This window comes from Rhinolophus ferrumequinum, chromosome 10, assembly GCF_004115265.2.
Source record: "Rhinolophus ferrumequinum isolate MPI-CBG mRhiFer1 chromosome 10, mRhiFer1_v1.p, whole genome shotgun sequence".
Lineage (NCBI taxonomy): Eukaryota > Metazoa > Chordata > Mammalia > Chiroptera > Rhinolophidae > Rhinolophus > Rhinolophus ferrumequinum.
The window spans coordinates 92,344,427-92,369,164 of NC_046293.1; the positions used below are offsets into that span (position 1 = coordinate 92,344,427).

The 24,738-nt window shown below is 40.4% G+C and overlaps 1 protein-coding gene across 7 annotated transcripts in view; it reads left to right on the top strand.

Annotated features, from left to right (window-relative positions):
- Positions 1 to 1,379: 1,379 nt before the first annotated feature.
- The window catches only part of PLEKHB2 (pleckstrin homology domain containing B2), a 45,042-nt gene continuing 21,683 nt past the window's right edge, over positions 1,380 to 24,738 (top strand). For 2 of the 7 annotated variants that reach the window (XM_033117337.1, XM_033117338.1), the window contains exons 1-6: positions 1,380 to 1,495; positions 11,687 to 11,731; positions 14,873 to 15,025; positions 16,073 to 16,175; positions 20,901 to 20,940; positions 22,190 to 22,279. In XM_033117337.1, coding sequence (XP_032973228.1) covers positions 1,387 to 1,495; positions 11,687 to 11,731; positions 14,873 to 15,025; positions 16,073 to 16,175; positions 20,901 to 20,940; positions 22,190 to 22,279 — 540 coding nt within the window. In that variant the 5' untranslated portion in view covers positions 1,380 to 1,386. Of the gene's footprint in view, positions 1,496 to 1,935; positions 1,956 to 8,464; positions 8,561 to 11,686; positions 11,732 to 14,622; positions 14,762 to 14,872; positions 15,026 to 16,072; positions 16,176 to 20,900; positions 20,941 to 22,189; positions 22,280 to 24,738 lie in introns of those variants that run through there. The other 5 variants (XM_033117342.1, XM_033117340.1, XM_033117341.1 and 2 more) reach the window with 5 other exon arrangements.

Genomic DNA, 24,738 nt, shown 5'->3' on the forward strand with positions numbered 1-24,738 from the left:
TTTCGAATAAAAAAAATTACATATATATATATATATATATACACACATATATATATATAATTTTGAAGAGAGAGAGAGAAAGGGGGTGATAGAGATAATATACATACAGAAAAAAGAACACATCTTAAGTGTTCAGCTTGAAATGTTTATACATGTACCCACCATTCAGGAGTAGGTTTGACAGGAGTTTCCCTCACAGCATTTCCCAGGCAGTATCCTTACCCCAGTCCAGGAGTCCATCCCGCTGCTACCCCACCCCCTCAGTTCCACACGGGCTTAAATAACATCTTAAAAGTTTAGCAGTAATGATAATCAAATTTCCCCTTTTCCCTCCGTTAAAAAAAATAGTCTTTTAATTTTGGAATATTCTTAGATTTGAAGATAAGTTACAAAGATAGTACACGCTTCACTCAGTTTCCCCTAATGTTAACATATAACCAAGGTACAATTGTCAAAACTAAAAGTTACTCATCATTACTATTAACTAAAATAAAGACTTTTTGGAATTTAACAATTATTTCACTAACATCCTTGTTTTTTCGTTCCAGGATTCCACCGGGACACCATATTACATGTGACAGTTTCTCAGTCTTTTCTTGTTTTTCATTACTTTGATAGTTTTGAGCAGTACTGGTGAGGTATTTTGTGGAATGTCCCTTAAGTATTATTTGTCTGATGTTTTTCTCATAGATAGACTGGGGCTATCAACACGACTTAGCACTGTCGATGTTAACCTTGATCTCATGGTTGAGTAGTGTTTGTCAGGTTTCTCCTCTGTAAAGTTATTTTTCTCCCTTCCCATTATGTACTCTCTTGGAGGAAGTCACTATTCACAGCCCACACTCAGGGTTGGGTGGTTGGAGAATAATACCGTCTCGGGATGGAGTATGATTAAGATTCTTCTATAAGGAAGATGTATCTTTTCTTCCCATTAATGTATTTTAATCATTTATTACAGCAGAATGAACTCTAGTATACTTTATACTCTGTTATAGTCTGACACTACGTAATTTATTTTGTTGCTCCAATTGTTCTAAGTTTGGCCATTGGGAGCTTTTTCAGGGTGACTCCTGTGTCCTTTCACGTGCCTCCACGCTTTTATTTTTTGAGCATTCTTTACGTCTTGTGCTACAGGATGCCCCAGATTCAGCTTATACTTTTCCGTGCTCCAGTTACAGTCACTCATTTCTCTAAGGAGCCCTGGCTCCTTTTATTGGAGGATGGTGTTTAGAAGTAAGAACGGGGTGCAGACAATTCCTTTTTGGTTGAAAATTAACCCGGGACTTAGGCAGGGACGAGGACGCCCAAACCCAAACGCGCCCCGCCACCTGGGCTCGCCCGGCCGTACTGCAACCCCCGGCCTGCGTGCGCCGGCGGGGCGTGCGCATGCGCAGCGGGCAGGAACGCGGTCCGGCTGAGCCGAGGACCCAGCGGCGACCTTGCGCTCCCTTTATGCTTCGGTGCGCGGAGGCTGCCGCCGCCCGGGTATTCGCAGGTGAAGGCCCAGTCTGGTCGCGGTGACCCCAGACTCCCTGGGGCTGCCCGGCCCCCCTTTCCCCGCCTCCTTCCCTCGCTGGGCATCGGCTCCCGTGGAGCCTCCCCGAGAGCTTCCCACTCCCGCGCGCCCCTCGGCCTCTCCTCGCCCCTCCTCTCCCCGGCCCGTTCGGCCTCTCCTGGAGCCGGTGCCCCGCCGCCAACCCCCGCTCCTGGCCGGCCTGCGCCCCCCACCGCCGCCTCGCAGGTGCTCCCCGCGGGCCGCCGCTTCCCCAGGTCCGGGCCTCGGGCCGCAGGAGTCCGGCTCCTCTTGCGCTCTTCTCCCGCGGGCCTTGCGCCCTCCTCCGGGTGCCGCGGTGGCCGAGCGGCGGCGCTCACTGCCAGGCCCGCGCCGCGTCGTTCCCCTCCTCGTGGTTGTGCGGTGCCCGTAGCTCTGTGTGCGTGCTTGGACCGTATTTATAGTGAGGCTTTGTTTCACGTTTGATTCTCACCCGACTGGATTGGGAACTCCGGTGGACGTCAGGGATTTTTGTTTCGCGTCGGCCCAAGATTTTTTGTTTGTTTTTAAATCTGAAATGTAGCGTAATTGACATAGAAGAGGCTTCGTAAATGAACGAATAATAAAGTTCCGGTTTTTCGGGGTCGGTGGAGGAAATGAATGAGGTGGGAAGGTCACATTGTCAAAAAACCTAGGGGAACGTGGTGAATTCCCAACGCCTTGGACTCCTGGCCCCCGAGAACCTTTAGTTCCCAGACTGGGAGCCACACCGCCCGAGGGCGGAGCGCAGCCATCCAAAGGGAGGAAGGTTCCTGGGCCTCAAGGTATTGAGGAAACTAGTGCCAGTGCCGGAAGTGACTTGTGTAAAGTCACACGGGGAACTTATGGCCTTTAATATTTATTGAACAACGTAATGACCAAAAGACCCGTGTCTGTGTGTTGTGCAGTGGGAGTGCCTAAGGGCCAGACTGAGTGGGAATGCGCCTGCTACTGGTTCTCGGTGCGCTAGAGTGTTTCCTAGGTCCGCGAAGCTTCTCATCCTGGGCTGCTGGTTATTGATGGGACGTAGGAGACCCTCTGGCTGGGCAGGTGCTTGTCTGGGCTCCCCTTGGGCCTGGGGTTCGGTAGTGCTTTCTTTACTTGACTCCCCACTCCCTCATCCCCAATCTCAGGGCAGGAATGGAGCTTACGTTGCAGCATCATCCTTGGCACCTAACAGTGTCTGGTGCTTTGTAGGTGGTCAGTAAATGCTTACTGATGCTACCAAACCGGAAGAGGGCCCGGCCATTTAACTGCAGCAGGGCCAAACACTGAACACTAAGTTTTGCAGTAGAGAAGTTAGAACTGTTTATTGATAGGGCGACAAGCTAAGAGAACAGCAATCTATTGCTGACAACCCGAACTCCCCATGGTTTTTAATCATGGGTCTTTAAAAGCAGAAATTGAGCGGTGGAGGTCAGGAGCGAAACTGATGGGTTAGTTCTTCAGCAAGCTTTTAGCAGTTTTCCTGAGTCTCATTAATTCAGTTCCTGACATCATCTTGTCTGGAGTCTTCCTCACTCTGGTCAGGTGATATAACTGGGTTGAGAAACCAAGATTCTGGAAAATATCTCCTGATTGTGTCGGTGATGTTTATCTTTAAAACAAAAGGCAGAAACTAAACATCTTATGATCATTGTTACTGTTAAAGCTATCATTGCTGTATGCTTAACTGGCTACATTTTTCTATTATCTCAAGCTAAGTGTACTTGTAAACATTTTTCCTGGAACTTTACAGGCAGGCCTCCAGGACGAGACTGACATACTTTCTTAATCTTTGACTATAAGCTGCATAGCAACCAAAGCAATTGCAACATTTAGTTAAAGCCTGTAGAACATCCCTATACTCTATGAGCTAATACCTAAACATGTTTACTGTTAACTGTTGGTTTCACTGAAGGAAGCTGCAGAAAAACAACTCAGAACCTGACAACAGTTCTTTACTAGCATTGTATTTTTAATGGTGTGAACGCATTCTGTAAATTTCCTGATAATCTCAAGGACCGAATTTATGAAATGTGTACACCAGTGATATAGGAAGAACAGATACCATCCCTATAGTCATATTTATTATTCCTTGGCAAGATAGAGGTTTTTCTTCAGTCTCTCTAGCTGCTTTGCTACGCTTCCCAGCTTGCCATCCTACATTAATACTTTGTTTCTTTCTCCGTTTTTACTGGATATCTAAATAAATTAAAGAATTACTTTATTAGTGTAACTACCAGAAACTGCAGAATAACATAAACAATTAAAAATGTTACAAAAAGTGGGTTAGTTGAACCAGTCATGTCTTATTTATGGTTGTGTATTTTCTTCTGAATTTAATCATGGGGACAGAAATGGGAACTTTTTTGCCTCTTGGTCTTCTTTGTCTGCCTGCCCTTTGAAGAGTGTTTGTATTGGGCCTGTTATTAAGAAGTGGCTGCTACTTGGAAATGACCAGCGCCACACATGAATGATGACTTCTAAATGATGACGGGTTACCCAGCCCTCCTGGTCCCCTGTGTTTTGGAGTACACTTGGGACTTCTCGTTGCCTTTACATTACCATCCTCGAAGAAGCTTTTCTCCCTTTGATAGGGAAGTAACTTTTACAGCTAAAGTACAGAAAGCAGTATCTAGAGGAACCAGGATTTTGGGAATAAGTCAGTTGCAGACAGGTAACCCTCAATTGCAGTTCTAGAACAAAATAGTAATGTAATGATAGCAGTTCTCACTTTTGAAGCATCTTCTGTAGGCCTCTTTGGACATATTATCTCATTTAATTCTCACAATAATCCCATGTGGTAACTAGTTGTAGAAAAAGGGAAGTGGGCTTCAAGCTCAGAACCACCAGATTCTAAAGGCAGTATTCTGTTACATTGGTTCCTTTTGGATTCAATGCTTTTAAAATGATTTGAGTTCATGTTTAAGAGAATGTGAATTATTGAATATGGTCTATATTTTAAAACTTTTTATAGGTTTTGTTGGCATATGAGTAATGAGACTATTTTGTAACTAGCTTGCTAGCATTTTATTCTGTACAGACCAACAGCAGGACTTAGACTTTATCTCATGAGTTTTAGTTTGTGCGTTAGCTCCTGTTCGAGAATATAAATAGCGAGATGTTGAGATATGTTATGAAGAGGTGTGGAATTCAGTAAGGTAAGGCAAAGAGCCATTCCTGTGCTTTCAGAGACTAGTTTGGTTATGTATTCTGGGAGGGTTTTTTGGTTTGATGTTATTATTGCTGTTATTATTTTCTAGGGTATATATGTTCAAATTTTGAGTCTTTCCTTTTGGACTGTGTCTTTTTCCCAGAGCTAGAGTCTGGGAGGTAAGTAAAGGAAAAGGACAGGAAGTTTAAAAGTTAAGTAACTTGCCCAAGGTAATTTATAAGTGATAGAGCCAGAATTTGAACGTAGGCCATTTGACTCCAAAGCCTATACTCTGAAGCATAAGGATCTATGAATTTTTAAAAGCATATTATCAAAATTATACTTTATGATTTTGGTTGCTGAAGATATATACTAAATTCTCCTCCCAGTTTAAAACAAATGCAAAGAACTTGCTGGAAAGTTCAAGTAGCTGGACTTCATCTAGGGTTTTTGAAATGTTTTTTTAGGATAATTTAAATTACTGCTTACATGTTTATATTTATCAAAATAATGTATACACATAGATTGAAAAGCCAAATAGTACTTTAATCTCAGAGTAAAAAAATGTCAGTCTCTTGCCCACTCCCTTACCATTAACTAGAGTTATCCATTTTCACCTTTTTTTTTTTTATTAGTTTCAGGTGCACAAGACAAAGTAATACTTAGACATTTATCTTTTATATCCCTCACACTGTGTCAACCCCCCTCCCCCCATCCACTATCCCTCTGACATCGCACACAGCCATTACATTTCCACTGTCTCTATTCCTAATGCTGTACTCTCCTTCTTGTAAGTGTGTGTGTATATATATATATACATATATATATATGTATATACACACACACACACACACACACATATATATGTGTATGTATATATATATATATATATATATATATATATGTAAAATTATAGCTGGCATTCATTATTGTTCAGCTTCAGCTTCAGGTGTACAGTGCAGTGATCAGGCATCTACATCTTCCCTGAGGTGGTCTCCTTAATGAGACAAGTGTCCATCAGCTACCCTACAAAATCTTTACAACATTATTGATTACATTCCCCAAATTAATTTTCAAAACCCCGTGGCCATCTTGTGGTTACTGATTGTTTTCTTATCCCCTCACCTTCCCCCTTATCCCCACCCCACCCCCATCTAGCAACCCTCAGTTTTTCCTCTTTGTCTCCGAAACTGTGTCTGATTAGTTCATTCACTTATTCTTTTCTTTAGATTCCACATATAAGCGAGATCATATGGTACTTATCTTTCTCTGTCTGACTTATTTCACTTAACGTAATGTTCTCTAGGTCCATCCATGTTGTTGCAAATGGTAAGATTTCTTTCTTCTTTATGGCTGCATAATACTCCACTGTATAAATGTACCACAGTTTCTTAATCCAGTCATCTACCGATGGGCATTTCAGTTGTTTCCATGTCTTGGCTATCGTGTATAGTGCTGCAATAAACATAGGAGTGCATAAAGATTTTTGAATTGGAGTTTTGGATTTCTCCGGATAGATACCTAGGAGTGGAATTGCTGGATCATAAGGTAGTTCCATTTTCAGATTTTTGAGATGCCTCCATACTGTTTTCCATAGCGGCTGCACCAATCTGCAATCCCACCAACAGTGCACAAGCGTTCCCTTTTCTCCACATCCGCGCCAGCACTTGTTGTTTGTTGATTTATTGATGATAGCCATTTTGACTGGGCATTTTCACCTTTTTTTTTAAGCTGCCTTTTTGTAGTATTTTTATATTTCAAGGTATATTGCTGTTGATTTCGGTGTAATCTTTGACTTCCCACCATACGTGATTTTTGCCACCTTGTAAACACTATGAAATCCGATCTACCAGAACTCATAGATGCTCTCAGTTCCAGTCCCCCCAGGAGCCTCCGTCCAGCGTCAGTGTGGACTGGTTTCTTTTCCAGGCCTGTTGCACAGCAGTCTTCCTGGGGCCTTCCTTCACCTGCGTCCTGGGTATTTTCTTGCTCCCTATTGGATCCACTCGTTCCTCTTGGTTTATACTCTCATTTTGGCGCAACACGTTCTTCACTAGGTTCTGTAAACGATACATGGAACAGCAGTGTCTAAATGTTTTTATTTTATCTACTCAATAAATAATTTGGGTATGGAATTCTGGCTTGGAAATAAATATCTCTCAGCATTCTGAATATAGTGATCCATTAGCTTCCAGCCCTGTTGGTAAAGATGCCCAGTGCTTTGCTGATCCTTTATATGTGACCGCTTTTTTCCTCTGGGAAGTTTTTAGGTTCTATTCTTTGTCCCTAGAGTTCTGAAATTTCAGTCATAACTGAGGATCTTTTTAAATTATTCCTGCTGGACACTCATCAGAGCTTTTGTGTCTAGAAATGTGCTGTCCTATTCTGGGAAGTGTTTGTGTAATGTTTCTTCTCCACTATTTTCTCTGGTTTATTTATGAAATGCCTATAAGCAAAATATATTTTGATATAAATATCAAAATAGGCTCATCCCCTAATTTTTTTCATTTCTTAGACATTTTTTTTTTCTTTCAGAGAGATTTCCTCCATCTTGATCTTTTGAACTATTCTATTAAATTTTAAACTTTGATTATCATTTTTAACTGAGATCACTGAATGTTCCCAGTTTAGAACATTGTTTTTATTTTTTGGATACCATATTGTGTATCATTTCTCTGATAACAGTATTTCTTTTTTTTTAAGTTTTCTTTTGCTCTGTGTTGTCTCTGATTAATGTGTTTTTGTTTTTAGTTTTTTTTTAAATTATTTTCTTTAGTCTCTTTTATCTATAGGTTTTCCTCAAATGTCTGATGATACATATGTACTATCTGTTCCCATTTAAGAGAGTTACTAAAAAACTGAAAGTCTGTGTGTTTGTTTAAAGTTTGTCACTTGGGGAGTTTCCCTGTTTGGTGTCAGGCAAGACAGGATTTTTATTGAAGAAGCTCCCAGTTGTCATTATCAATGAGCTTTTCCTCTTGGGCTGTGCCTTTTGCCGAGAGCTAGCCTAGGAGGTAAGCAAAGGAAGAGGAAGGGAGTTTAAGACTCTCATTCATTCTGTCACTGCTCTGAGTGTGGCATGTCACTCCCACTCTGAGCTGTGCCTGAGTCTCTGTGTTACAGCTTCTCCAGAAAGGAAACCCTTAGGATTGGGGAGGGTAGTTGCCTGGATGTGTAGCGGGCCTAATGACTTCTTAAAGACTTTAAAAAAATTCTGATATTTTTCCCTACCTTCAGAATTATCTCGTACCTCCAGTTTCTGAGTCTTTATAGTGTTTTGTGGCTGGAGTTGGCTGGCTGTGTTCGGCTTCTTGTTAGCATCTGAAAAACAGATAAAGCTGAGTTTTATGTTAGTCACTACTTGTCCATTTACTTTAGAACTTTTACAATGGTGTTAGTATCTCATCTACTTTCGTTTCTAATGTCATTCTTTTTATCTCTGTGGATTTATGTTTTGTTTTCCTCTTAACTCTCATTTTAGTTGCATTTCTAGAGGGAAGATAATTAACTGTTTGTGCTCCTTAAAATCCACCATTAATATTGGAAATAGCAAAACAGTCACCAGTATGGTTGATCTTGACATTATCAGTGTGTTTTTGTCTTGGATCCTCTTATAATGTCATTGTTGTATCTTTTCTCTTTGAAAGTAACTCTCCTGTGAGTTGCATTGTTTAGTGACAAGAAGTATGGATTTTTCCAGAAATGTGTAATAGTTCTATGTAATATAGAGAGGGAAATGGAAAGATGGATGTTTAAAATCTGCGTTTTTTTGTTTTGTTTTTCCCCTCTGCACACAGGTCCTAGGTCACCTCAAGGCAGAGCAGGCTAGCAGGAGCCAGGAGCAGGGACTGGTCTAGGCTGCTGAGCAGGGTACGCATGTTAGGAAGTACCAGGTGAGTGCTCTCCACGGCTGAGGGAAGTGGGCTGAGGGACACCGTCAGAGTCCCCTGCTCCTCTGCTCTGTGCTCAGACATCAGGGAACAGACTAGATCGAGGCAAGGTTGCACTTTCTGCCAAGGCTGAGGCTGATGAAGCTGTGTGCTCCATGTGATGGCAACAGCAGTGTGCTGCCCGACAGAGGAGGCTAGTAGATAAAATACGCATCTCTTTCGTGGAGATAAAGAACTTCCTTTCCTGTACTCCGATTACTGCCCACCTTGCAGGCTCTCTTAGAGGGCAAAATGCCTTGGAATATTTGTTGAATGAAAATATGATGATGCTATTTCTCTGCCTCAATTCCTTTTGAAAGTCAGTGATTGTTTAAGGATGGTTTGCGCTGTAAGTTGACAAAACCAGTTCAACCCAGTTTAAATAATAAAGAAAACACATCAGTTTGCTTAACAGAAAGCCTTGGAGTGGAGTGGATTTCCCTGTCGTTTGAGTCACTGGCTAAGCAGAGTTAGCTCTGCCATCTCTACAGTTTGCTGCCCTCAGGCTGGTTCCCCCCTTATCAGAAAGCAGTGAACAGCTTGCACATCCACTGGAAGAAAGGGGAAAGACCGACTTTCCCCTAGTTCATCTGGGACTGTAGTTCCTCTGGGACTGTAGTTCATCTGGGACTGTACGTTTGCGCTCCTAAATGTATGGGAGAAAGAGGCGGAAGGATGAAAAACTTGTGTCTTTTCTTGGTGAGGATAGCTTGAATTGGCAAAAATTGCAAGGAAATTAAGAATCTTCAGAGTATGAGATTTTGGAGATGCTGGAATTTAGGATGACTAAAGCTTGTGGAGCACTTTTTCTAAAGGTTTGGGGAGAGGTGAGAATTCAGCCAGACTTAGACATGGGATAAATTAATTGAGGGAGACTCATTTATTCTTTTGAGGTGCCTGCTTGGGCTTTTGCTTCAGTCTGCTAACCTTCCAAACCTTAGTGCTTTAAGGATAATCCCTAAAAATGCTAAAGTAGAAAACAAAAGTGGCCCATGATCTCAACCTCCAATTAATATCTGTTGATTTAAAAAATATAAATAAAAGGCTGTAATATATGCAGATTGTTAAAAATATTTCAGTAGTACAGAAATGTGTAATGGGACTGAAGTCATCGTGTCTTCTGACACGTTATAGCATTACTTCATTTCTCTCCTCAGAGATGGTTAACAGTCTCTCTGATTCCTTTAGAAAACAGTTGTGCTTGTGTCAGCAGTATGTGTGTATCAGCACACACTGTTCTACCTCTTTCCTTCTGCATTTGCATAATGACCTGTCATGTGTGCATGTGCTCGTTAAACAGTCCTCTGTTGTGGGGCACATTGTTGTTTTGCAGTATAAGCCATGTGAATGTATATATATGTTGGTGAATCTCTGTACATACATCAATGAGGAATATTCCTAGTAACGGTGACATATCAGGGTCAAAGTATAGGACATTGAAATTTTTGATGGATGTTGTTAAATTCCCATTGCAAAAGGTTGCAGCAGTTTTCGTTCCTGCCGTCATGTCTTCTCCTTTCTGGATATCATAGTTTTTTCATTTGTGACCTTCTGATAGGTAACATTGTTAAGTTGTGTTTGGTATCTTGTCTGATGAGCTGAGCGAGAAATTGAGTATCTTATGAGGTTTTTTGCCCATTCATGTTTCTTTTTCTGTGAACTGCCAAATGACTGTTATTTCTGTTATATGTGAGCTTTGTAAATTAGCTCATTGCTGCCATATGGTTGTAAATGTTTTTTCTTAATCTTCCATTGGTCTTCTTGACTGTGTGTGTGTGTGTGCCACTCACAGTTTTATTTTTATGGAGTTAAATTTATCAAACTTTTTCTTCATGATTTCTGCTACTCTGCTCTGACCTGGCCACTCCACTTGCTGACACCAGTGTACACCAGATGGCGCTGTGTAAAGTCACCTGGGCACACCAGAGATAAAACTGAGCCCCTGGATACTGGGCAAGTTAGGAGAAGCCAGACATCCTTGACAGGGCTCAGTCTTAGTGTACCTGCAGCTGCTTTATGTTTGGTGAGTGGAGTTAGACTTAGTAAGGTAGGCAGGGTGTTGAGGCTAAAGCCTGCAGTACGGGGGTAGGATTGTATTGGCCCCACTGAAGAGATGCTATTTGGTAAATGCCAGGTGACCAGTGAGGTAAAATGGCTTTGGTCCCTTCCTCACGTGACACTGAAAGGGAAGCGGATGGAGAGTTAGACCAGAGGGCTGTGATTTTGTGATATAATAAGAAATATGTTAACTTCAAAAACTTGGAATTTCCTGAGACACAGAGGGACTAGAAATGTCTTGCTATTCATAATAAACCCCTTTCAGCCATGAGTTTATGCTAATGAGATGACTATTGGTGGGCCCCTAGATAACTTCAGGATGGGGCTGGTTACCAGAGGAACCAACCTTGTAATTAGAAGGTTAGAACTTTCAGCCCCATCTCTAGACCTCCAGGGAGGGGAGAGAGGCCGGAGACTGAGTTCATTCACCAGTGGCCAGTGATGTAGTGAGTCATGCCACCTAACGGAACTTGTCAACAACAGCTGAATGGCAGGGCTCCAGGAGCTTCTGGGTTCCAGGACCATGCAGAGTGCTGGGCAGGTGGAGCCCTGGGCAGAGCATGGCAACTCCACGTTCTTCCCCCACACCTTGCCCTGTACATCTCTTCCATTTGGCTGTTCCTGAGTGGTATCCTTTTTAATTAACAGGTAACAGTAAGTAAAGTGCTTTCCTGAGTTCTGTGATCCATTCTAGCAAATTACTGAATCTGAGGAGAGGGAGAGGGGATCGTGGGAACCCCCAACTTATAGGTCAGAATGACAGGCCGCCCTGACTTACGTTTGAAGCGGGAGCACTCTTGTGGGTCTGAGCCCTTAACCTGTGGGGTCTGATGCTAACTCCAAGGAGTTAGTGTCAGAATCGAATTGAATCAGTAGAAATCTAATTGGTGTCCTGAGAGTTGGGGATTTGGTTGTTGGTCTGGAAAATGCCCACTCATTTGGTGTCAGAAGTGTTGTGAGTTAGAAATAGCTCAAAAGGGCCATTCTCCTTTGCGGGTATAATTTTGAACCTGCCTGTTTCTTCTGCTATAGGTGAAAAGATGGCAGTCGTGAAGAGTGGATGGTTGCTGCGACAGAGTAAGTACTGGACGCGAGCCCCTTGGTCTGTTTACTGTTGCCTTAGGGCACATCTTTATTCTGTTGCTGAAACAGATCTGTTTAAAAACAAATAGCAAAGTCTTATTAATGTTGTTGCCCTGGATTTCCTCTTGGCAGTGTTGAGGCTCTGTGAGCTGTTTTTCTGCACATGGGGGGCTCCTTGTCAGTGGCTGCATTGACAGGAGCCAGGGAACAGTGGTTTCCCCTGCTTGTTTCTCTTTTCTCGCTTGCCTGAGGCTCTACTTGACTCTGTCCAAGCGGGGCTGATAAATTAGCCTGGAGGTACTTCTTTCTTTGTGAGAAGTACCTGGCTTACCTGGGGATTGAATAGTGACTAAGAGCCTGAAATACTGGAGTCTTTGATTATAAGGATAAAGATTTAACCTGAGGGTATATGTTTATCTAAGACTATACCTTTTGTACTGTAGTGGGGGACACGTTCCAAGACCCCCAGTTGCTGCCTGAAACCACCGATAGTACTGAACCTTACATATACTATGTTTTTTTCCTCTTGGGCATATCGAAATTGCCAGCTATTCTTGTGCTTTGGCGCCATTATTAAGTAAAATAAGAGCCATCTGAACACAAGCACTGTGATACCATGACAGTTAATCTGATAACCAAGACCTCTGCTAGGTCACTAGTGAGTGGGTGGGAGTGTCTGTCTGCAGTTTGGGTGCGCTGGCCAAAAAGGGAGGAGTCATGTTTCGGGGCGGTCGGGGCTGGATGGTGCAAGATTTTATTATTCTCCTCAGAACAGCATGTACTTTAAAACTTATGAATTGTTTTTCCTTTCTGGAATTTTTCATTTAATATTTTTAGACCACAGTTAACTGAAATCATGGGAAGCAAAACCACAGATAAGGAGGAACTTCTGTACTGTTTATTGTTCAGATGTGAATTCATATGTAGACTACCAGTGAAAAATGGATTTCATACCTTAGGTAGTTTGTGAAAACTATTGCTTGTGAAGCTTGTTTGTATTCCTGTTAAACAGATTTTACATATATTTAATTATCATAACAGCTCTGTGAGGTATTATCCCCATTTCCAGCTGAAGAAATTAAGGTTCAATGATATTAGGTAACTTGTCTAAGTGTTAACTATGGGGGACAAACCTACGCTCAAACTGAGGACTGTCGCATTTCAGCGCTGACCCCATTTCTCCCAGGAGACAAGCCTTCAGCCTAGCCTGTCTGTTCTGTTACTGGTTTCACATTCCCAGACCTAGAGCTCAGCCAAGTGTCCTTTCAAGGTCTATGACAGTCTTATGTTCTAAGAATAGATGGAGTTTTGGCTTTTACAACATTACAGAACATTACAGAAGAAAGTCCTGGTATATTGGAGTCTAGCCCCATGTTTGTGTAAGTTTCCTTGTCCTGGGTTTTATGATCCCAACCTACCCCAAATGGTCAGGGAACATGGAGCACCTTGCTTAGTCCTTGAGGGTGTTCCTTCCTATCCTGGCCCTTGGGATGTCCTCTGGGATCTTCCTTAGGCTTTGCTGTTCCTCTCTTTTATTCACCATAACTCAATTTAGTGCTGTCAACATGCAGTAAACAGTGACCCTTTTGACAACTTTGTGCTCCCCATCAGTGCCTTTTATGACAATACATACAAAATAGATGTCCTTTAAATGAATTATACATACTTTTCTAATGTCCTGGTCTACAGCTATCTCAAAAATGTGTATTCAGAAGACTTATTCCACTTCCCCATCTCCCGATTTCTGGGTTGATTTTCCTTCTTTGCTAAAAGCAAAAGTTTTAATTACAATAAAATAAAGTGAGGCAAAGTGTATTGTATTCACTGACTTGCAGAGCAGCAGGGATACACATGGGGTTACACGTATCCAAAACTGTCTCCAGGACTCCTTTTCCTGCCATTGCCACACAGACCCTTAGGACCCAGTATCTGGACTCTGGAAAAGAGCCTGATTTGGGAATTTGCAGTCGGGGCTTTGACAGCACCTGACATACTTGGTTAGAACTCCCCATATCTGTGATCCACCTATCTGTTTTCAGGTGGCTCTGTTTGGTAATTTTTGCACAGGGTGGGTGCTGCCAACCAATTGGATGCTGGGTATCACTTATTTATCAGTTTGGGCAAATACTGTGCATGTCTCTCAGCAAAGAGGGTGCCTGACAGTGGTAAAGAGGGTGCCTGACAGTGGTAAAGAGGGTGCCTGACAGTGGTAAAAGAAATTTGGAAGGCTGATATGGGGCATGTTTGGTTAACGCCACTAGGGGATGTGGGAGCGTAGGGAGAGGTGCATGGAGTGGGCTTTGTGTTTGTCGGTCACGAACGTGGGGGGAGCAGTGGGAACAAAGGATGCGGGAGGTCGTGTGTGGGTGTGAGAACGTGCAGGGATGACGTGAAGCTAAAACTGGCCTTTTAGTTTTCCCTGTTGGCTGGCAACCAAATTAGAGTTTATAAAGTTATGTGCCTAGTCCAAGATTACAAATGAAAGGATGAATTCTCTCAGACTGATGAGACATGTGAGGTAGTAGGACGGATGCCCTGGGCGGGGGTCTGTTTCCCCGGGCGTGGTGTGTCCACTGTCTGACCTGCCTCCTTGTCTGCAGCACACAGGGAGACCGTCCCATGCTGTTGGCTGTAAGTGAGGTGAATGTTAGAGAGGAGTATATGTGAAAGCCCTTCAAAAAACAGAGAAAAAAGTATTTTTCTAAGCGAGGAAGGTATTATTGTTATTTGTGTATAAAGACTTTACAGTCCAACATTTTCTGATCACTCGAGCAAAGTTAGATACTGCTGGGAAAGTTTAGGTACCTACTCAATGGAGGAAAATGTTAGACATGTTTCATTAACTCAAAACCAAGGTTTTATTGAACTTTTTTTTTTTTTTTTAGTTTTGGGACTGGAAAGTTGGCAGTGTTCTCAGTATCTGCAGTGCATGCTGTGTGCAGCTCTGGTACAGTGTGGGTGTTGTTGCCATTGGGTCTGCTTTCACTTCCGTTTTGATGGCGTGCTCTGGGCAGTTGTATCCAGGTATACTTATGGGGCCAGAGGAAACTTTCCTTTGTCTCTATTACGTGTGAATTAGAGGACAAAGTCCTCGCTCCTTCAGCTCAAAGCCAACCTTTCCCATTTTTTTTCCAGGTACTATTTTGAAGCGCTGGAAGAAGAATTGGTTTGACCTGTGGTCAGATGGTCACTTGATCTATTATGATGACCAAACTCGGCAGAGTGTCGAGGATAAGGTCCACATGCCAGTTGACTGCATCAACATCCGTACAGGGCACGAATGTCGGGGTAAGTGGGTCTGCCTCGGTCAGCTTCTGTCACTGCCCTTCCCCATTCTTGATGGGAGTTGAATCCTCTACCTCACCCATTCTGCTTTGATTAAGAGACCACAGAAGAGTTTCATCTGGGAAGAGGTAACCAAGTGAGGAAGTGGGGACCCAGACACTTAGAGCATGCACCATATGGTTAGAATAAATTATTAGGTTGGTGCAAAAGTAATTGTAGTTTAAAAGGTTAAAAATTACAAAAACTGCAATTACTTTTGCACCAACCTGATAACTTTCTCATCTGTATAGACACACAGGTCCACGTTCCTTCCTGTCTCATGGAGAAGGTGAGGGAGAACTGAGGAACCAGAGTGCTGGAAACCCCAAAAAAGATGGAGCCACCCTGGGCAGTACTGGCATCTTACTCATGACAACTCCAGTCAATTTCTGAAAATCTGTGATGTCTTGTTTCCTGGAGTTATCCCTCATACTCATTCTAAAGGAATAGATTTTTAACAAGCATAAACTTTTCTATTTCTAATTAATGACATATGTAGACTTCTCTGTTTGTTTTATTAGCTCTGTTGCTATTAGGAATAAAGAGTCTGGTCTAGTAAACATTGATATTTGTAACATCCTGCCCCTCCATACTAGTTTGTGAAATACAAGTCTCCATGGACCTACCTAAACTAGGCTCAAATATCATAGACCTTATTTTTTGGTACACAAAGATACTTTAAAAATAGTTTGGTGCTTCCTGTGAATAAAAGCAGTAAGTATTCTGTTACCTTCTGCTTTGTAACACTTTTTCATTGTGTGGGGCTTATTTTCCTGATGTCAAGGGCTACTCTGTACATCTCTGTATATGCATTGCCCTCTAGAAGAGGCCTACTTGTTCTTCCTGCAAGACGTTCAATTAGAATGGACTTGTGATTCATGTGTTTGGTTCTTCAGAGCAGAACAAAAATGTTTTGCTGGTACTGGCCCTTTGCTTAGCTGAGCTGTTAGGTAAGAAGAAATCCTCAAAAAAACTCTATGAATATTCCTTTATTCTATTTCATTTTAATAGATATTCAGCCTCCAGATGGGAAGCCAAAAGACTGTGTGCTTCAGATTGTTTGCCGAGATGGGAAAATTCTCAGTCTTTGTGCAGAAAGCATGGATGATTGTTTGTAAGTTTTGTTTTTTAAGTGTTAAATTTAAAAAGTATTTATTGCTTTAATTTCCGGTTATCAGGAGGGGAAGAGAATGGGAATGGAGTTTTCCTCAGGCAGCAGAATAGGTGACTCAGAGGATTTATGAAAGTAATATAATGGGGTCTTATTCATTTCTCCTAACCCTGATCAGAGTTTCTGCCTCTCCAGAGCTACCCAAGCAGGATCCCATTATAATAAGAATGGCACAAAGTGTTAGCATACAGTCACTTTGCACTCTTTTTTTTCATTACTTAGTGCACATTGGGTAATGGGCATAATTGACTGGGTTCTTAAATTTTGTTCTTTTTATGTAACTGTCTTTTATAAATCACTGACATCTGGATTATGCAACCACTTCCTTCCTTTGATGGTTTTTATTCCCATCTGCCATCTCTGAAGAAAGGATGCAAAACTGCAAGGAGCAAAACCCAACCTTATCAATTTTTAGCCTGTTAACATCGGTATTGATGTTGGATTAGAATCTTGAAAACACAAATTAAATGTCATTTGGGGAGAAGAATATTTTTTCTGTCCACTCTGTACCACTCCCATGGGTTAATTCTGGACATTATGAAAATTCACTAACAAATTATTGTAATATTCATATACATTAAAATATTCATATATATGTGGCATTTTCATAAAACCCAGCAGAGCAGTTTGTTAGAGTGCCTGCCCGTGCATTTCACATACATGTTCATCCTCAATATAAACATTTATTCTGTGCTAAACTCTATGGTTTTAAATATCAGATGTAGCTTCTTTCTTACATCTTCTGATTTATAGCACTGAATCTTAAGTGATACTTTCTGGAAGAGATGTGGCTTTTCTAAAGACTGATGGAGAAATGACCATATGTCAAACCAATTCACTATTTCTGTATAAACTGGAGCTATATTATTTCTATTTAATAATTTACTTTGTCAACAAGAAGGAAAACTGAATTTCTGAAAATATTAGATTTTTTTTATTTAGGGCCTTGCTGAGGTCTATGTAGCCCGAAAGCACAGCTTGAAGAAGCCTTGAAACAGTGCTCTAACTTTCAAAAAGTGAGGGGTGCTTCTTTAGGCAGAGGAGTAAGCAAAAAGTACATCTTGTGTGTCAGAAATTTCAATCAGAGAATATCGTTTCAATGATTAACAGTGTTACATCAAATGGACAGAATGTGTAGGAAGGATAAGGTTGGGTGGCTGCACCCCTGCATCAGGGAGTCTGGGGATGGGGTCTGGTAAGAATGAAACTGCTTTGAAACTCCTTAAGGTGAATTTTTATCAGGATGTAGGAAGAAAAGCCACTGTTTTCTGTAATCATTGATCTTTAGTATTGAAAACTGTAGAAGATACATGTGAGTGCTCCCATGGTTTGTGCCGTAGCAAGGAATTTTAGGGAGGCTCATTGTTATCTTTAGGTTACTGATGAAGTCAGAGAAGCTGAAGCACCCTTTCTTTTCTCATAGCTTATGTACCTTGAGTACTTAACTTTGCACTAGGCATTGTTTTTATTGTTTTACATGTGTTATTTAATCCTTACCATACCTTATAAGATGGGTACTGTACCTGTTATAAGAAAGTGAGGCTTCCTATATCAGTTTTTTGATGCTCCTGTACTAAATTACCATGGACTGAGTGGCTTCAAACAATGTAAACTTATGATAAGGTTTCCGGAGGTCGGAAGTTCGGTAGGGATCTCACTAGGTCTCAAAGCGTTGGCAGGGCTGTGTCCCTTCTGGAGACTCTAAGGGAGAGTCTAGTTTCTAGAGCTTGCCTGCGTTCCTTGGCTTCTAGCCTGTGCCTTTCTTATGCTATCATCTCTCTGACTCTCTGCAGCTGCAGAAGGTTATATGCTTTACAGGACTCATGAATAGTTTGGGCCAACCTGGATAATTCAGAAAAATCTCCCCATCTCAAGGTCCTTAACCTTAATTATAGCTGCAGAGCCCTTTGCCCTGTGTAACATACAGGTTTCGGGGATTAGGATGTGGACATCTTTGTGGAGAGGGGGATAATTATGCCTACCATACTTCCCAAGGTTTTAGAGCTACTAGACTAGCCTCAGGATTTAAGCCTTTGTATCCAAGCACTTTGTCCTTCACTGCTCTGTTGTGTATGTCAAGATGCCACATATACGGAACGTTCGTAAGTAATAGTAAAAAAAAATATCTGGAACTAAAATTTTAGAGATTTTAACAAAACTTGGGAGGTTTTGTCATAGAGAAGGTAGAAGAAATAAAATCCTGCTGAAGGACTTGCTTTGTTTGGCCTGGAGGAGTGGGGAGGTCGGAAGATGCTGACTTGGTCTTGACCTGCAGGGAAAATGGAGGTTTACATATGTGTCCAATTTTAAGTACAAGTTGGGGAGGATAGCAACAAAAGATAATACTTTTTAAACTAGAAGAATAAAAGGGAACAGAAAACATTCCTCATTTTTTAAAAAAAGGTAACATCAGAAAACTTAATGCAAGACAGGAAATGAACTAACAGTAATTAGACCAATGATATCTATGCTTGCAATAAATGTGAGTTGGTTAAATTCTCCTTAAAAGGAAAAAGACCTGTTCAGACTGCTGGTCTCCCCTTGCTGTGCTGGCACGAGAGCAGAGTGTGAACTGGGGCAGACAGAGTCATGGCAAGACACACATTTATAAAGTTTATTTGCTTTTTTGACCTAGTATTTAGGTGAAAGTAGTGCTGCCACAACTATCATCAAAGGAGGCATACTTCCAGAAAAATCTCAAGGAAGAGTATTGCAAGCAACAGTAGTAGCTGTTTGGATCAGGCTTTAACGGAAAGGGTGGAGAGATTCAACCAGTTAGTGTGAATCTCTCCAAAATATGGAGGTAAAGTCATTTTAGACAAGGATTGTTTCTTATTTGGAGATGGTGACATTTTTGGAAAGTATGTAGACGGAAATAAATCACTATTGAAATCTCATCACATAAAAAGTGTATATAATTTCCATGTTTCTCTCTCTCTCTCTCTCTTTTTTTTTTGTATATAATTTCAATGGTGTTTTCCACAGAAATAGAAAAAAAGATCCTAAAATTCGTGTGGAATCACAAAAGACCCCAAGTAGCCAAAGCAATCTTGAGAAGGAAGAACAAAGCTAGAGACATCACATTTCCTGATTTCAAACTTTATTATAAAACCATAGTAATCAAAGCAGCATGGCACTGGCATAAAAATGGACACATAGACCAATGAAACAGAATAAAGAGCCCTGAAATACACCCATGCATATATGGTCAACTAATATCTGACAAGTGAGCCAAGAATACTCAATGGGGAAAGGATAGTCTCTTCAATAAATGGTTTTGAGAAAACTGGGTTACCACATGCAAAAGAGTGAAATTGGACCTATATCTTAGACCACTTGCAAAAATTAACTTGAAATGGATTAAAGACTTAAATGTAAGACCCCAAACTGTAAAACTACTAGAAGAAAATGGGGGATAAGGTTTTGTTGGTCTTGGCAACTTTTTTGGATATAACACCAAAAATGCAAGCAACAAAAGCAAAAGTAAACAAGCTCATCAAGCTAAGAAGCTTCTGCACAGCAAAAGAAACCATCAGAGTAATGAAAAAATATCTGGAATGGGAGAAAATATTGGCAAACTATGTGATAAAGGAAAGGGTTAATATTCAAAATATATAAGGAACTTGTACAACTCCATAGTAAAAAAACAATCCAATTGAAAAATGGGCAAAGGACTTGAATAGGCATTTTTCAAAAGAGGACAAGAGGTACACGAAAAGGTGCTCAACATCATTAATCATCAGGGAAATGCAAATAGAACCACAATGAGATATCACCTCATACCTCTTAGAAGGGCTGTTATGAAAAAGACAAAAGTAAGTGTTGGTAAGAATGTAGAGAAAAGGGAACCCTGGTGCACTGTTGGTGGGAATGTAACTTGGTATAGTTACTATGGATACAGAGTATCCATAGACTAAAAATAGAGCTACCATATGATCCAGCAGTCCCACTTCTGGGTGTATATCCAAAAGAAATGGAATCATTATCTCAAAGAGATGTAAGTGCTCCCATTGCAGCATTATTCACAGTAGCCAAGATGTAGAAACAGCCTAAGTGTCTGTTGATGGATGAAGAGATAAAGAAAATATGGTGTGTATGTACACACACACACACACACATACATAATGGGATATTACTTCATTCCAACAATAAAAATGTACGTGTATCAGGTGATTGCGTTGTACAGCTTAAACTTACATATGTTGTATGTCAGTTTCTCAAGCTGGCAAAAAAAATACCAGCATTAGTTTTAAATGCAAAAAATTACTTACAATCTAAATCTCATATCATGGAAAACATTATGTAGCCATTAAAAAAATGAAGTAGATCTGTGTGTATGGCATGAACTGATAAAGCAAGTTGCCATAAAATTAAGTATGGCACACTTAACATTTATTAAAAAATAAAGCAAACAGCGTAGTATAGATTATGCTTTAAATATTTTATATAATGTAATATATGTATAGTATGTACTATAATATGTACGTATTATGCATTACTAGTGCATGTCTCAAATGAGCTGATTGAATGGGTCTCGGGGCAAGGGCTGAGCAGCTGTTCTTAAAACAAGCTTTTTCAGAAATTCTGACGCCAACACAGGTTTAAGAATTAATAAGATACGTGTTGATTGGCTCAAATAAAGTATCCCTTTCTTTCTCTTTTCTCCAGGGCCTGGAAATTTACACTCCAAGATTCCAGGACAAACACAGTGAGTTGATAATAGCAATTGCCAGTAATGTTTTCATGTAGTCTTGCTGTAACATATAGGAAAACAGGAGTTCAGGAAAGGGAAATGGGAAAGGTGGGTTTCTTGGCCATCCAGCCATGGATGAGCAAACGGGTGGGCAGGGTGCCTTTCACTGACAGTGAGCAAACTGGATTTTGCCAAACATTGTGGCAGGAGAAGCCCTCCTAACTGAGGCATGCTGGTTCCAGTGTTGTTTTCTAGAAATGTTTGTATCTCACAGAGATTTGCAACATTTTTATCTCTGCTGTGGTTTAGAGAGAAGGCTCAAAAAGGACCACAAAGCCCTTTTTATATACCCCATCTCAGCCTTGTGAAACATATTTAGGACTTGTACTTGTCTCTAGTTCTGCTTCTGACCTTAGGAGGTCACTGAAACAGTAAACCCCATTTGTAAAAACTAGTAATGCCAGCTTTGTGCAACTTCCTCTGCCATCAACATTTTCATTCTTCAGATAGGATTTTAGTTTTTCCTTTTTCTGTCCAGGAAGAAAAGAAAAAGGTAGATGGAGCTTATTAAAGAATTTGTACAGGTGGGAAAAGAAAGTAAAAAGACTTACTGTACAAATATTGTTTCTAACATTTGGTAGCCCAAGACAGTTCTCCCCTTAAGCTTACTCTAGAGCTCCTGTTACCTTTTCTTTCGTGAAGGTCCTCTTCTTGGATGAAATTCATACTAATGGTCCATATAGTTAGGGGCAAGATCCCAAGCTGATTCTTTATATGGATTTTTTTTTTAAATAATGCATATATTTTTCTTTTCCATTGGGGAGTAAAAGATTTTTTTAATGCATAAAACAGACACTGTATGTACAACGTATCTTTGACTGCTACATTTCAGATTGCAGGATTTCTTTTTTGTGAACAGAAGGGTTGTTGAGAGTGGTGGAACATCTTTTAAAAGGCCTGGGTAACTCCAAGTGGAGGCTCTGTGGCTTTCTTGGGCACAGAGATCTACTCCTGCCTCCTGCTGGTGGTTGAGGAGGGCCACCTCCTCCTGAATTAAAGGACACCAGAGTGCAGGTTGGTGAGAAGGGGAGGGAGATTCCTCCTGCCATTCACTGCTCTCAGAGAGCTATCATAGTTGCTGTTCAAAGATTAAACTTTTCGGTTTTAAAAAAAATGGTTAAAAAGGATATGCATATAACTTCCTAAAAGCCTATAGTGGCTTTGTGGCAACTCACTCTCTTTCATACTTTCTCTTCTCTTATAGGCTTATGTTGGCTCAGAAGTCATGTATGATGACACAGCTGTGGCTTCTTCCCCACCTCCTTACACTGCCTACGCTGCACCGAACCCTGAGGTAGGGAGCAAATCTTTATGTTAAAGAATATAAGTGATGGAAATTGGGGTCTCTCTGCTACTGTGCTTTTTAAAACAAACAAACAAACAAAAACAACTTGAGCCAGTATCAGAGAATTAGAAATGTACTCCAAACCCTTTTTTTCTTTATTAAACAGATTATTATCGCCTTTTACTTTCATAAAATAGAGCAACTGCTTTATAATCTTCATGTTCACAATTTGTTTTTAAGATAGACCTAAAAATGAGTCATGTCCATGATACTTGCTTTGGTAATGTGATTTTGATGATTCATAGTTTATACTTAATAAATTACTTGAATTCTCTTTATAATCAGAAAAAAAAGCTTTTTTTTTTTTTTTTAAACAAAAACAAAACCTTAAAAAAAAATCACATGCATGCCAAATATCAAATACCTTGGTGCCAAGTGTTCAGTGCTACATATAGAAGTCTCTGTTGTGGGAGGCACTCCTGCTTTGTCTTTTTTTTTTTTTTTTAAAGTTAATTTTGAAATAATTATAGATTCACAAGAAGTTGTAAAGATAATATGGAGAGATCTCGTGTACTCTACAACTAGTTCCCCAGTTGTTACAAGTTAGATAAAATCAAAAACAGGAATTTGAATTTGTCAATGTTTATGTCTGGATCTATGTTATTTTATCATATGTGTAGATTTATATAACCACCACCTCAATCAAAATAAAAAACTATTCATTAAAATCTTCCTCCTGCTGCATCCTTTTATAGTCATAACCTCCCTCCTCTTCCCTAACTTCTGTCAACCACTGATTTATTCTCTATCTATGTAATTTTGTCATTTCCACAATGTTACATAAATGGAATTATACAGCGTGTGATCTTTTGAGTTTGGTTTTTCACTTAGCACAATACTCTTGAAAGCCATCCAAATTGTTGCATGTGTCAGTAGTCTGTTTCTTTTTATTGTTGAGTGGTATTTCATGGCCTGGGTGTACTACATGATGTGTTGAAGGACATTTACCTATTGGAGGACATGTTGGTTCTGTGAAGACTCTGGCAGTGGTCACTCAAGTGCATGTCGTTGCACAGACACCGAGTCTCATTTCTCTGGTACAGATGCCCCCAAATGTGATTGCTAGGTGCAGTGGTAAGTATGATAAACATGAGGTCTGACAATTAAGTCCGTGAACTTGTGCCAGCGATGTTGCTAACCTTTTTTGATATAAGAGGAATTATTCATTATGAATTTGTACCAAGTGGACAAACAGTTCACCAAGTTGACTATTTGGAAGTGCTGAAAAGTCTACGTGAAAAAGTTAGACAAACTGAATGTTTTGCCAACAATTCACGGCTCTTGCATCACGACCATGCACCAGCTCACACGGCATTGTCTGTGAGGGAGTTTTTAGCCAGTAAACAAATAACTGTATTGGAACACCCTCCTTACTCACCTGATCTGGCCCCCAATGACTTCTTTCTTTACCCGAAGATAAAGGAAATATTGAAAGGAAGACATTTTGATAACATTCAGGACATCAAGGATAATACGATGACAGCTCTGATGGCCATTCCAGAAAAAGAGTTCCAAAATTGCTTTGAAGGGTGGACTAGGTGCTGGCGTCAGTGCATAGCTTCCCAAGGAGTGTACTTTGAAAGTGACTGTAGTGATATTCAGCAATGAGGTACGTAGCACTTTTTCTAGGATGAGTTTGCAAACTTAATTGTCAGATCTCATATATGGTTGGTTTTTTAAAAAAACTAACATTGCTTTCCAAAGTGACCATTTCACTTTCCCACCAGTTTCTCTTCATCCTCACCAGCATTTGGTGTTGTCAGTATTTTTTTTATTTAACTGTCCTAATATTTCATTCTAATATTTCATGTAGCAATTTTTCATTCCGATCTTCAGTTGCGTTTTCCTGATAGCTACTATAGTGATGTTGAATATTTTTCTATGTGCCTGTTTGCCATTCATATATCCTGTTCAGTAAAATGTCTCTTCATGTTTTTTGCTCCTTTTCTAATTGTATTATTTTTTTAATGTTGAGATTTGAGAGTTCTTATCTATATGCCTGAGATAGAAATCCTTTGTCAGATATGTGATCTATAGCATGTCTTTTCATCCTTTTACTGGTGCCTTTCACAGAGTTTTTAATTTTGATGCAGTCCAATTTACCAGTTTTTCTTTTTATGAATTGTGCTTTTTTTGGTCACGTTTAACACTTTACCTAGACCAAGTTTCCTAAGATTTTTCTCCTGTGTTTTTTTCTGAAAGTTTTATAGTCTTAGGGTTTACACTTGAGTCTTTTCCATTGTGAGTTAATTTTTTTATAAGGTGAGAGTGTTAGGTTGAGGTTCTCTTTTTTGCATATGGCTGTCCCATTGTTCCACCACTATTTATTGAAAAGACTTATTCCTTTCTGGAATTGTTTTTGCATCTCTGTCAAAATCAGTTAGATATATTTTTGTGTGTTTGTTTCT